The sequence below is a fragment of the Miscanthus floridulus genome, chromosome 10, assembly GCF_019320115.1.
Source record: "Miscanthus floridulus cultivar M001 chromosome 10, ASM1932011v1, whole genome shotgun sequence".
NCBI classification, from domain to species: domain Eukaryota; kingdom Viridiplantae; phylum Streptophyta; class Magnoliopsida; order Poales; family Poaceae; genus Miscanthus; species Miscanthus floridulus.
The window spans coordinates 23,060,128-23,073,968 of NC_089589.1; the positions used below are offsets into that span (position 1 = coordinate 23,060,128).

Genomic DNA, 13,841 nt, shown 5'->3' on the forward strand with positions numbered 1-13,841 from the left:
CTCCCAGAGCCCGAGTGCCGCTCGCCCAGGTGGCCATCCTCTCGTCGGTCTCCTCCCTGTCTCTACTTCCTTGGGTGCTTGCTCTCTGTCTCACCGCTGGTGCTTGCGAGCAGACCCACCGCTGGTTGTTCCTCTCTCCATCTCCGCTCGGTACGTGCAACTCAGTGCCGTGCGGTAGCTGTTTCCCTCCGTTCGTGCGGTTTTTCTCTCAGTTCTGTTCGGCTGTCGGTGTACACCGCCTCCTGATCGTGCGGTGCATTCTCATGGCACTGGCAGCATATATATGAACATTTAGTTGGCAACCTACGTACATTTTCAGGCTCACAATGAATCCGCAAGCCGGAATAAGCTGTATCATAACATTTGTTTTGTAACATGACGACTCACAACTTAATTATATGTACAAGGCTCTGTATTCTCAGGTGGGAACCTGCATCCACAGTAACACAGATTCGAATAAAAAAACTAATTCACATCACATCGCATTCTAGTCACCATGAATTTATTTGCAGTGTCCAACATCTGACTGCCTCACGACGACCCGCAGCGTAGTAATCGGCTCCATTGCTTCTTCTTCGGCCGAAGCGATGATAGCCCCAGCCTCCAAGGCTGCTTTTTGCCCATGCGGCACTCCAGCTGCAGGCGAGGTCTTTTATGCATTCTATAATCGATAGTGCTAGAGACGTATGTAGTAATAATAATAGTCTTGGAGTAGCATGCATACTTTATTGTTACTCCCTCTGTTGTTCCACGATGAATTCCCTTCAAACTTGCTCCACTTTGTCCAATAACACCTCCTCTGTTTCATCCCCTGAAACGGACCGTCTAGTCAAGTAACCAGATATTCCAATAGCAAGAAAGGTGCTCAGTATATGCAACGTATAAAGCAGCAGTGTTGTGTTAATTTACCTGAAGCGTCGGCAGAGGGGCTGATGTTTGTCTTGAAGCTGAAAGGATCTCTCGTGTACTTCACGTACCACTTCCTTCGAATGTTGTTGTCATCATCATCTGCATATGCATTGACCTGCTTGATATGGCAGAACTTGTCCCACTCAGGGCCAGATTCCCCTTCAGCTATGGAAGCGAGCAGGGAGATGTCACAGTGTAGACGCAAATCCCTTGGGTTTACGTCCTTCAAGTATCCAGGGAGTGTTTCCATGTCGTAGTCCACCAGTGTGAGTCTATGAAGTGCAGGCAAACCCTCTAGTACCTTCAACTCTGGGCATCTTATGATCCCGAGGTCCTGCAAATTTGGCAGATTGCTGATCCTCTCTAGTCCATGACATCCACTCACATTAATTTTCAAATCAGAACCAAAGTTTTCCAAAGCGCTTGGGTGCTCATGATGGTGTGGTAGTAAGAACTCTGGCCCAACATGCTCGATGGCTGGGGCACTTATAATCTGTAGGAACTCCAAGCTGGGGAGGTGGAACAAGCCATCAGGTAGCTCTGTGCAATAAGGCAAGTCTTCCATGAATAGAATCCTCAAGCATCCAAGGGACACAATTGCTGTCGACGTCATCCACCGTGGAAGTCGTTGACTAAAGTACCCTTTGATTGTAAGATTTTCTAAGCAAGGCGGAGGGCAGAGCTCATCAAACACCTTCTCCATGTGTTGCTGCTCTTCCAGTTTCACCAACCGGTGAGCACCTCCACTACTACTAGTGCACTCTAACCACAGATAGCTGAGGCGCACCTTTTCACCAAGTCTGGCTTTTATTGCAAATGAGGAAGAAGATACATTCTCCAGGCCATTTATACGAAGACGCATGAGCTGGTTAAGAGGTCCTAATTCTTCCAAACTACACCAATCACCCTCCACATGGGCTGGAAACCCCTTTAATATCCTCAAATTAGTTAGGCTGACCAAACCCCTGGGTATATTGTTTATACCTGAGCCAAGAAGGTTTAGATACCTCAGCTGACGTAACTTTCCAATGCCCACAGGAAGCTTCGTCAGACTTCCACAGTAAGAAAGGTCAATGCACTGCAAGAATTTCATCTTGGCTATTTTTTTTGGCAGCCTAGATGTGTCAGTGCCATCTAGACACAAATACCTCAAGTGTTTGAGTTGGACCAAGGATTCAGACAATGCATCAAAATTTCCATCTTCTATATGTAGGGTCCGCAAACAAGGAAAAGATGACAGTGAATCACCTGGGTTGATCTTTGTTTCCCCAACTAAAATAAGTGTTCGCAGTGATATATGTGCTTGTAGAGAACTCCACTCTAGCTCATTTGACTCTGATTCTTTGGATTTTAGTGATAACCGAATAACATTTTGTGGGTTAATGTTATTGGTATGGCCAGGCTCAGTTTTGTGAGCTATCAATGCTTCATCTCTTGTCAAATACTGAGCGAACGAGCGAACAACATCATGCATATTGCAAACTGTCTGGTCTATGTACCCTTGAGCCGGCTCTAGAAGGTTCCTAGCTATTAGTTGGTCATAGTACTCTTTTCCTAATACTTCTAAATCACGTGAGTTTCCATGAAGAAATCCTTCCCCAATCCACATGGCAACAATAAGGTCATATACGAACACCATGCTCTTGGGGAGGAGGGCGTAGTGCAGAAAGCAAGACTGCAACTCTGGGTGCAAATCTTGATAGCTAAGGTATACTGCATAGTTTAGCTCTTCAGGCATTTGAGATACTGACCATGTAGAATCATTTAGGACATTTTTCCAGTCGCTTCGCCTTATGTTTTTCTGGCGGAGAAGGCCTCCTATTACTTTGACTGCGAGAGGCAAACCATCACATTTTGCTATAATCGACATTCCAATGTCCTTCAATGCATCAACCTTTGGTTCATCATTGTTTTCATTTCCAACCACCTGCAAAGCAACTTAAGCTTGTTAATTGAATGGAATATGTAGATATAAATACACTTGGTCATAATCGGAAGCAAAATCAAGTGCTAAAAACGATACTGTGTGCAGAGGCAAAATTCACATGCGACGTTCCAAGCGTATGACTGATGTACCAGTCCACTAAAATAGATGGAAAAATCATCGTATATGTATATCACTATGGTGCAATTAGGTGACGTCTGTGACTGTGTACAAGAATAGTGTTCTCATCAGTCACTATCATTACCAACTCTCGTCTACCTGATGTTTATAGTCACTCCAGTATTTATCGTATCTTTTATTTAATTTTTTCTTACCTGATGTTTATAGTCACTCCAGTATTTATCGTATCTTTTATTTAATTTTTTCTTATTTTATTAAAAAAGGTTGTACGCCAGACTACTTCTCACTGCCAAGTACTGCCAGTGATAAGTGATAAAAAAGCACAAAATGTACGCCAGATTACTGCATCTTCACTGCCAGTAACCGACAATGACAGTATTTAAACTAAAGATCTCAACATTCTCCTGAGCATCTATACCAGCAGAGCTATACAACACTTGTGACTATACAACTGATGCTACTCTTTTAACTACACAATTTTAAATCTTATATTGCATATTTTATACTCTAAATGATCTCAAATGAAAAGGTTGTTAACTGCAAAGTTGTAGATCGATCTCATCGACTACTAACTCTACTATTGACTTTGTCTCCATTCGACATCATTAACCATCTCAAATCCCATTGGTGAACTTACATAGAATATTTTGATATGTAAACCATCTTAAATTAAAAAGTTGTTAACTACAAAGTTTTAAATCTTTTTGAACATATAAAGCTTATCTTATCAAACATCATATGAAAAAGTTATTACTTTTTCGTAAAATAGCCTATCACTGTTGGTTGTAGCCACAAACCGGCCACGACGGGTGGTCCTTCACTACATGTTCGTGGCTATAACCAGCAGTGATAGTACACTACCTGTCACTATCACTTGTAGCCATGATTCGTTCGTGAAAGTTCGATTCGTTCGTGAAAGTTCATCTATCACTGTCAGTTGTACTATCACTACCGGTTCCAAAGCAACCAGCAATGATGGTCCGACAATGATGGCCTGTGTTTGCGGTAGTGCTAGGTCCTATGCTACCCACTTGCCTATTAATAATGGTATGAACTATCATGTCAGCCTGCACTATGGCACTTAAGGCCATGTTTGGATGTAGTAGTATTAAGAGACGTAGTATTAAGAAACAACGATTTTAGAACCTATAGATGTGGTAAACCATGATTTAGCAACAAAGAGGTCTAGATATGAATTTATAAAACTCTAAAGAGACTACAAATTTAGCAAAACTCTGGTTTTCAAAACCATAAAATTTGTTGCATCAAAACACTTCATACAACTCTAATAAAATCAAAGTATTTCATAAAAGCATGGTATTTTTCTAAAACTCCAAAAATACATCTGCATCCAAACAGGGCCTAAGATTTTGAACCTGCTACATTCAAAAATTGTATATGTAGTAGAAGTATTATTTTTATAAAAATATAGAATAATCAAAATTAAATTACCAGTGTCGATATGACATAGTATTTGAGTCAAAATTTATAAAATTATTTGAAATAAAAACTTATAAACTTTTTTGTCATGCCATAGTAATGTAATTTAAAATAAATTATCAGTGTCATTTATATGTGGTTTGTTAAGTAACAGTTTAGCACTTGATGATCTATTAACTAAAAATATCCTAATGTATGTATGTTTGATTGGTCGATATATTAACCCAACTTTATGTTAATAACCGAAATGTATAGCATGGATCATGGAGGATGCAAACTATACAGCCACGATGTTGTCAGAAATTGGTCCTGCTATCGGCCAGGTTGAAGGTGAAAGAAGGAACCCGAGAAACCAGAGGATTTATTTTAACGAACATCTGTCCCTGCTGATGGTTCAGTAATTAACTAATCGGTCCCAATACAAGCCTACATGAAGCTAGTCCTCGTTTGAAACCCAAAGATTGGGTATATGATCCTAGAAAATAAATTCGTCCCTTTGTGACATTTGGTTTATTTTTTTATTCCAATTTGACACTATATGTTCAATTTCGTTGCAACTTATCATGAGATTATTCATAAAAGGACCAAACACCCCTGGTAGAAAAAGGAATGGACGGAAGTCAATTATTAGGATCCAACTGGAAAGGTTATTAAAGTCTGCACATCTTGACCTGAAGAAGCTACGTTTTTCTCCCTTATTCATACTCTCTTGGATGCAGGTAAGCCTAATGTGATATCCCTTGTGTCCTTAGCTTTTTAACCATTCTAGAGATGAGACAAGTGAGGCAAGTTACATGGACAATTACTCAAGTGTCTATGGTAAAACCTGTCAATCAGGATATATGCCAAAGGCCCCGTGAGTACTTTTCCTAACTTTTTACGCCATGTTCAGAATAGAACTTTAAATCATTGATTTTATTTTAACATGTTTACAGGATCTAGTAAAATTATAATAGTTTGAAAAGGTTGTTAGAGAAAAGGATAAAAGTTACATATGTTATATGTTATTTTAATGTCTAACTCGATGAGATATTTAAAAAGTTACACTCCTATCACCTAATAATAGGACTTCTGAAAATTTAGAACAAAATAAATTAGGCAACAAGAGAAAGCCTAACATTCCCATCATTAAACAGTAATGTCCAGTCCTGATTGGCTTTAATAGTACAGGCTATAAATTGCTGATTCTTTATCAGACCGTGGAGGATGGGACTTGGTCTTGGAGATATTAAACCTAAGCACCAGACGCCCTTTGCAACGAAAGGATACAGTAGAGTAAAAGTTTAGAAATCTTAATCTCATGACCATCTAAAGAGTTGAGGCTCTCAAAAAAAATCTATAGAGTTGCGACCACAAGTATTAGTAACAATGTAATAATGCTTGTACATGAGCTCTTACGAAACTTCACAAGCACCTATAGGAATAAAAAAATCTATAGGGGCAGCTAGCGTAGACCATCATGGATGACTGTAGGCACACATGACATGTGTATTTTTTAATTATTTTTATTCAACTTTCAATATCGGTTTCAATGTGGCGGTGATGAAGGTGAGCATCACCGCCGAATCGCAAAACCGATGGTGATGGTGGTTTTCAAGCAAGCGGTGATAATGTTTGTGTAGTAGTGTTTTGAAAGTGGTTTACAGACCCTAGATTTCTAATATTAATGCTAAAACAAATAACTATTTTGTACAACCATGCGCATAAGGGCATCTTCAGTGTAGATTTTCTTTATGTGGTTTCTAAGAGTGCCACATCATTTTATAGGTTTAGGTTGATGAATGAAATGATTCCTCTCAAGACACAATTTTATAAATAGATAGTAAAGCAAATGTGAAGAAAATGCGCAAGATTACCGACATCTGAATAGATAGTGTAGCAAATGTGCATGCATGAATGTGTAACAAAATAAAGCTAGATAGATTGTGAAGCAAATGTGCACACATGAATACATAACATATTAAATCCTTAAATTAACTTATACAAACCTGCTTCTTGAGCAAAGACCAGGCATCTTCTTCTTCTAGTTTGTCGACATGGTGGTAGGGCACCTCCGCTATCATGCCTCGAGCGACCGTGTCATGTCTCGTTGTTACGAGAACACGACTTCCACGAGCAAGTGAGTTTATTAATGGAGGCTCGAGCACCTTCTCCCATGCATGGTGGTCCCAAACATCATCCATCACCAATAAGGTCTTGCACCCCTCCACGGCTTCCTTAAGGGTTTGCTCTAGTGTGTCCTTTGTGTTTCTTGGTGCTTGATGGTTTCCTTCTGCTCCAGTGATTGCTCTCTCTAATAGATCAACATCGCTAAATTCTTGATTGACACTCAACCATATTCTCTTTTGAAACTCTTGTTTGATGGAGTCATGATTAAAGATCTTCTTGGCAAGGGTGGTTTTGCCAATCCCTCCTACTCCCACAATAGCATAAACCATAACATTTTTGTGTTCATGTACATTTTTGTCCTTCTTCGTGAGCAAATCCACAAGATTTCTTGTGTCCTCCTCAATCTTCTCACCAACCACACCTAACTCATCCCCCCCTGTTGTCTCACGCCTAGCGCGAAGGGAGGATTCTACCTTTTTTGTGTTGTCCTCATAAGATGCAAGGTTAATGAAGTTGAAGGTTTTGCTACGCTTCTCAATGTCATCTAGCCTCTCATTAAGACTTTTTATGCGATTACCGATGTCATGAGCATGGAGAGGATTCCTCATACAAAAGAGCAAGGGATTGAAGCAGCCCATATCACAGCTTCGACCCCGTTCCATCGCCTTGAGCTGGCACAAATCAAGGATGTTGGTAGCATCATACATGGCATTCCTAAGCTCTCTCACCCATGATTTCACACTCTCGTCGCTGATGTTCCTCTTGTCAGCATCGGCGAGGAACCTCTTAAGGTCCCCAAGCTTCATCCCCATCTTTTTTATCTCATCGGGAACACCTAAGAGCAGATGCACCTCTTCTTTAGCCATCTCCAACAACATGTCTTGGAGGTAGGATGCTAAAGCATCCAGTACCACCGCCATTTTTGCTGCTTCGGTATCTACAAAATCGAAATTAAATAAAAAATTACGTGTTTCGTTTTAAAGGAAAGGTAATCTTGATGGTAAAAGTACCGAGGCCCCTATAACCTTGGCACTATTATTCAAAAGGGAACACTGCAACAGTAGATAGGTACTAGAATAATCACATTTAAATGATAACTGAGTACTTTTGGTACCAGATCTGGCGCATAGTAGCAAGCTAAAACGATAACGGAGTTAACAAATTAATGAGTAGCTAGCAGACGAGAATATGATGAAGTTTGATCTATGGATGATGTTGAAATATTATATACTTGGGCACCTAAAAATCGAAAGCAGCTACACCAATCTCAAGCCATCACCCTTGTGTGAGTATATTTGTGAGTGGAAGAAGAGTATAATATCTCCAACAAAAACTAGAAAGAAAGAAAGAAAGAAAGGAGCGCGGCGAGCGGGGCGGCGGCGGCTTGTGGGGATCTTCGGTGGCTGTGCTCCTAGGCGGATCTAGGGCGTGGATCTCCGGCGGCCGCGCCTCCTCCAAGCACGGCACGGTGCCCCCTCCCTCTCCCTCTCCCTCTCCGGCATGCGGCGAGCAGCGCCTCCTCTCCTCCACAACCAGGCGGCGGGGAGCAACCCTCCGGCGGCGGATCCGGCCGCGCTTCCGACCTCCTCCCCCCTCCCACCTCTCCCTACGGCGCTAGATCCGGCGGAGAGATGGCCTATGGCGGCGGATCCGGCGGGTTGGTGCCCTGCGGCTGCGGATCCGGCCTCCTCCCCTGCCTCCATGGCTCCACGGCAGTGTATCCGGCGGCGGAGGTGGCCTCCAGCGGCAGAGAGGCACCACAGCAAGCAGGCGGCCGTGGCGGCCCGTGGATGGGCTCGGCGGGCCTGTCCACGGGGTTTTTCTTTTTCTTTTGTTTTTTATTCGATTTACTGGAGGCGGGCATCAAACCGTCTCGGTAAAGGTACCATTTACCGTGACCTATTTGTTCGAGGCGGTTGTGATTCCCGCATCGGTAAATCCATTTTGCCCGCCTTGGAAAATATTTTGTGTAGTAGTGAGGGCCAGGTTGGGTACTTTTGGTACCAGACCTGGCACCTTGATTTGCATTAAGGTACGAATCTCAACCCGTCACCCGTGTGAGTATATTTGTGAGTGGAAGATGAATAACATCTCCAATAAAAATAGGAAAGAAAGAGGATGGAAAGAAAAAACAGAGAGAGCTGGGAGAGACTAGGCATATGCACCTTGATTTGCAGCGGCGAGAGAGAATGCTGTGTCCTTCAGTTCCTTGATCTGTTGTGGAGTGGAGCAAGAGGACTGGCCGGGCCAGGATGGGGGTACATTTGTCACAGAGATGCCAAATTGTTAGATTTGTGGTTGATGTATAATAGTGTATATAAGCGAGTACACAAGTTTGAAAGTAGATCTTGGACGCAGAGCTGGCTACGCATGAAAAATTGAATGCAGAGAAATAAGGCGTCGAGGAAACGGACCAGTTGAGCGATGGCTGGAACTGGAAGTACGTTGGACCAAGTGCAGGCGTGGTTTGTGGAACGGCACCTGCTGCCTAGCAGTTGCAAAGGTTGGAGATTGGCCGGATCCGCGACTAGGCGTGGAACGGCACCTGCTGCCTAGGCGTGGTTTGCAGCCGGTAGAGAGAGGATAATATGTGTGCTTCAGTTCCTTTGGTCTGTTGTAGAGTCATCGATCACCATAGAGATGCCGAATTGTTAGATTTGTGGTTGGTGTATATAATAGTATATATAAACGAGTACACAAGTTTGTAGTAGATCTCGGACGCAGAGCTAGCTACGCATAAAAAAAATTGCAGAGAAATACAACGTCAAGGAAACGAACCTGTTGAGCGATGCCTGCAAGCCTGGAACAGGAACGAATCCCGGCGTGCTTTGTGGCAACTGCTCTGCTTGACGGACGCTGGCGGAGGTGGTGGTGAATGGGCTGATGGCCAGGGTTGCTGCTAGCCGGCGCCGGAGGGGGCGGACAAGCTGAAATGGACTTAAGCGAAGAACAGAGGAGATGTGAGGTGGTTAGCGACGACTAGAACTGCGGTTGCTTCTCTCGGCAGCTTGAGATGAGGAACGAAGGCAACTTTATAGTTGGCCATGGTCGCCCAGTTAACTGAGCTGGTAATGGTCGCCCAGTTAACTGAGCTGGTAGTGGCAGGCAGAGTCTGAACATCTTCAAATACTTCAAATAAGTTATAGTCTTACAGATGGTATCAGGGTCAATAATTTTGATATAAATTTATCTTCATGCAAATTCATATAAAAAAAATTATGAATTATTTTTTTGACCACGCTTCTTTTCAGAAACGGGCTTGCCACCTCTGTTAATTGTTATGTCTAGGTCCTAGTTTTCTCTTTAACCATTCGTATGAATACCTTCTTTTATTTGTTCATGTTACTAAAAAGAGTTTAGGTTCTAGTAGTATTGCTTTCCACATGTTGATTAAGTTGAAACACATGGGCCGCACCGCGTCCACGTCCACCGCACATCGCCATTGCTGCAAATGTCCTATCCAGCGTCTCAGTCGTCACAGAAAAACAGTAGAGCTGCGAATGATTGCTACTGCCAACCAATAACGGGCCCACTCGGTTTCAATCTGCTTGAGGAAAACTTTGGCGTCCGACGAGGCGACGACTCCGAAGGTGACCCCGAAACCGAAACCGAAGCCGAAGCCGGATTCTGGTCGAGCCTGGGCCCCCGGTAGGGACACCGAGGACAAGGAGGCGAGGCTTGACATGCGCACCGTCAAGTACTCCGATCCGTAGCAGCCTTGGCCATGTGAGTCACCATCGGCACGTCAGCTTATCACTTTCATCTCGTCTCAGAGTGGTCGAGAGACTCCAATGCCCGTGCAATGCAGAGCAAAATGCTGTAGGAGTACAACTAACTAGAGATGCCCTATTGCCATCTGAAGGATCCGATTCCCTTCAGGTTGATAGGGCCGTTGCACAAATTAAACTAAGAAGGTAATTAGAGCCAGCTTTGCCAGCTGGGAGGAACTGGAAGGCGTGCATCTCTACCTTTTGATGCGTGATGCCTCACATGTGAACGTGGAGCACCGTTTCTGTTCAGGCCTTTGATTCAGAAGGTAACACTTTTTAGGTTTTCGTCCATTTGTTCTAAGAAATCGTACGGCCAAACTAGGAAACTCATATGCGCGTCTGGGCAAAGCCGGATATGAGCCACATGACGGGTAGTTCCTCGGCACGCCGCATGGGACGGCTGGGAGCCATCGGAGCGGAGCACACGGTTATATGGGTCGAAGTCGACGGCACGGTCATTGGCAAAGACAGACAGTGCCGTCAGGTAGGAGGTGGAGGAACGGCCGAAAGGGTACAGGATGTTCTCGGCGTCGGGCTCCGTCGTCTCGTCCATAAACGGAAAGAACGTCAGCGCCTGCGCCGGCGCCACGTCATCGGCGTGCGGGAAGTACTCGAGGTTGGACTGCCGCCGCCCGCCGAGGATGAGCACGTGGCCGTCGGGGAGGATCATGTCGGTGGCGTACCACCGCCGCGCGGCGAGGAACGACGGGAGCTCGACCCATCCCGTGGCCGGGGAGATGAGCCGCGCGATGCGGTCGCCGTTGGAGAAGCCGCCGGTCTGGAGGAGCGTGCCGTTGGGGAGCAGCGCCCCCGAGGAGCACTACGGGTTGGTGGCCAGCGGGTACGGGTGCAGCACGTTGGAGCGGAGGTCCAGGAGCACCGACTGGGCCGTGCGGTCGGCGCCGTCGGCGGTGGCCGCGCACGGCGCCAGCGCGGCCAGCGAGATGTTGGAGGGCCCCGTGTCGGTGCGGTCGAACATCAGGATGAAGTCCCCCGGCAGCAGCTGCATGTGCATCGCCGAGACGCCGATGCTCGCATGGAGGAGCTGCCATTCTCCCTGGAACGACGAGGACGGTGTGGTGGGCTCCTGCGACGGGGCATCATCGGCGCCGGCGGCATTGGCAATGCAGCTGGCGATTAGGAGGAGGTGGAGAAGCAAGGATCTTGGCTTGGGCATGGCTGCAGAGCATGCATCCATGCATGCGAACTTTAAGCCTTTTCATGCATCCTTGCGATGTTGATAAGCTAGGTGTAGGTGTAGGTTTGTAGCTAGCTTGTGTACAGAGTGTGTTGCGTTGCATTGTGATGGTACACGGAAGGTTGCATTGCATTGTGTTGGGTGGAGGGTTGGTTCAGGGAAAGGTTGGAGGGACGAGGGAAATGGGGAATACGCATTTGATGCTTCGAACAGGGTTACACGATTCAAAGAGTCAGAAATTTCGGACCAGACTTCATTTAACCCGTCAAAATATTCATGTTTAGCTAGTATTTAGCTGAATTTTTGCCACAATTTGATCAAGAGGCACAGAGACGAAACAGATGATTATAGTTTGATAAGTTTGAACTTTTATAGTGAAGGAAGAAATTGTGAGTTTGTTTGAACTATATACTGGGCAAAATATAGCAATTTCTGAGCATTAACAATTGACGTAGGTGAACTTCGTAAAGATTGGGTTCAGTGCCTCAGTGACCGGTTTAGATTGGGACCTCAATTTGCACCGCCCCATCACAGCTCTAAACCAATCCACCATCACTGAGGCGGTGCGACCCTCAGTTGAGTGACCAGTTAGATTGGGACCTCAACTTGCACTGCCTCATCATAACTCTAGACTGATGCGCTACTCTGCAACTAGGCTCTAAACTCACAATGTACAACCACGTACTGTCGCTCCACAAGTGCCACTCATGTTCTATATACTTAGGGCCCGTTTGGTAGGGCTTCAAATTCTTCTAGAAACATTTCGGATCCAGATTCTCTTAGAAAACGTTTTGGACGATGAATCAAAGTCACCTTATCCATTTGGATGGAAGAATCAAAATCATTGCAGAAACCACATTTTCACGGTTTCTTGCTCCTAGGCACCCTTATATATCTACCTATGATGTGTGCCCATTGCTGTCACGCCCTTAAGATGACACGTATTTGGAGCTTCATGAGTAGATATATATAGGTAGGTCACTTGGATAGTTGGAAACTGATAGCAAGAAAGAATATGATTTACAAATATAAATGGTTTAGGGCATGTTTATAGTTTATACAAGTTATTTATAGCGCAATAGCTTCAACTAGCATTTTGTATTAGATAATGATAGGACTAACGTCGCGTGCCCGCACTCCGCCTCGCTCCTTCGGTCCATTTCTCCACAAAAAAAGACAGTGCCACTCGCCTTCTCCAGCACGGGGCCGCTCGCCGCAGGCAGAGCATCCCGCCCTTCGCGGCCGTATCTCTAGCGCGACGACACCGACCCACGCGCCCGTCCCGCGTTGCTCCGCGCCCATCCACCTCACCCACTGTAAAAGGGGAGGTAGCGGAGGCATGCGCCTACGCCTGGGGAGGCCTTGGGAGGCCTGCGCCTACGCCCCCATCCACCTCGCCCATCGGCAGGAAGGGGAGGCTTGTGCCTGCGCCTAGGTGTATGCTGGGCCGTTGACGTCCCCCTGACCAACGCATGTTGCAAGCATATGTTTTAAGTGTTTCTGATGTTTCAGAGGTATGTTTCAAGTATTTCATATGGTTGTTGCAAAAGTAGATCGGAATGTTGCAAATGTTGCAAAGGCTATACACATATATTGCAACCGTTTGTTCCAAATGTTTCATCTGTTTTTCAGACGTATGTTGCAAATGTGTCTATTTAGATGTTGGATATGTTTTACACATATGTTGCAAGTGTTTTATCTGGATGTTGCATATATTTTGCAATGGCTTTTCAAGTGTTTTTCAGGTGTTTTTGCAAGTGTTTCAGATGCATGGTTCAAGTGTTTCATCTGTCTTCAGATGTATGTTGCAAATGTTTCATCTGGATGTTTCAGAAGTAGATCGGGTGTTGCACATGTTGCAGTGGCGCCGGTGGCTAGCGGACAGCGGCCTAGCCGCAGGGCTACGTCTCCTACCTCGCGCAGCGCACCTCTCCCTCTCCTCTCCCTCCCCTCCCCCCTCCCTTCCCTTCCCTTCCCACCATCTCACCACGACAGTTCATGCTCGGCGGGAAACCCTACCCGACTGAGCGCATGAACACCCGCTGAGGTGGTGGCCGTGGGTCGGCTGATGATAGAACGATGCCGCGCTGGTGGCCCGCAAGCAAGCTGAGGTTCGTGTCGTCCGCTCGCTACGCGCGGGAAACAGAGCAGCCACGGGCGTCCATCCGGACGTCCAGGTGCTAGTCATGCCGTTTTGTATTTAGATTTAACCCCTGTACAAGATTCCTTTCACCAAGTCTATGAATATTTGTATTAATATGTTTGCCATTATTTAATTGGCTAGGTGCATTTGGTTTGTGTCCACATCTTCCTGCACCACAAGTATATACAAGTGTTATAGTTTCTTACC

The 13,841-nt window shown here is 45.2% G+C and overlaps 2 protein-coding genes across 4 annotated transcripts; both read right to left on the reverse strand.

The window, feature by feature from the left end:
• Positions 1-329: 329 nt before the first annotated feature.
• LOC136486363 (disease resistance protein RGA2-like) lies at positions 330-9,619 on the reverse strand. Of its 3 annotated transcripts, none has more exons than XM_066483232.1 (7): positions 9,302-9,619; positions 8,938-9,134; positions 8,689-8,761; positions 6,403-7,460; positions 910-2,836; positions 725-811; positions 330-636 (listed from the first exon to the last, which is right to left on the reverse strand). In XM_066483232.1, the coding sequence occupies exons 4-6, from the start codon at positions 7,441-7,443 to the stop codon at positions 765-767; spliced, it is 3,015 nt and encodes a 1,004-aa protein (XP_066339329.1). In that variant the 5' UTR covers positions 7,444-7,460; positions 8,689-8,761; positions 8,938-9,134; positions 9,302-9,619; the 3' UTR covers positions 330-636; positions 725-764. The 3 variants fall into 3 exon arrangements, with proteins under 3 accessions (XP_066339329.1, XP_066339330.1, XP_066339327.1); XM_066483233.1 differs by having other exon boundaries at positions 330-649; XM_066483230.1 differs by having other exon boundaries at positions 330-811.
• A 933-nt stretch (positions 9,620-10,552) lies between these two features.
• LOC136488206 (putative aldehyde oxidase Art an 7) lies at positions 10,553-11,470 on the reverse strand. The gene is made up of 2 exons (XM_066485215.1): positions 11,174-11,470; positions 10,553-11,113 (listed from the first exon to the last, which is right to left on the reverse strand). The coding sequence occupies exons 1-2, from the start codon at positions 11,468-11,470 to the stop codon at positions 10,553-10,555; spliced, it is 858 nt and encodes a 285-aa protein (XP_066341312.1).
• Positions 11,471-13,841: the final 2,371 nt, after the last annotated feature.

Excerpts from the sequence above, each read along its gene's own strand:
- LOC136486363 (XM_066483232.1), bottom strand. The coding sequence starts at position 7,443 with ATGGCGGTGGTACTGGATGCTTTAGCATCCTACCTCCAAGACATGTTG. Across the intron at positions 2,837-6,402 it reads GGTCTTTGCTCAAGAAGCAG|GTGGTTGGAAATGAAAACAA; the intron begins GTTTGTATAAGT and ends GTTGCTTTGCAG. Across the intron at positions 812-909 it reads CCCCTCTGCCGACGCTTCAG|GGGATGAAACAGAGGAGGTG; the intron begins GTAAATTAACAC and ends GGTCCGTTTCAG.
- LOC136488206 (XM_066485215.1), bottom strand. The coding sequence starts at position 11,470 with ATGCCCAAGCCAAGATCCTTGCTTCTCCACCTCCTCCTAATCGCCAGC. Across the intron at positions 11,114-11,173 it reads CCGACCGCACGGCCCAGTCG|TGCTCCTCGGGGGCGCTGCT; the intron begins GTGCTCCTGGAC and ends ACCAACCCGTAG.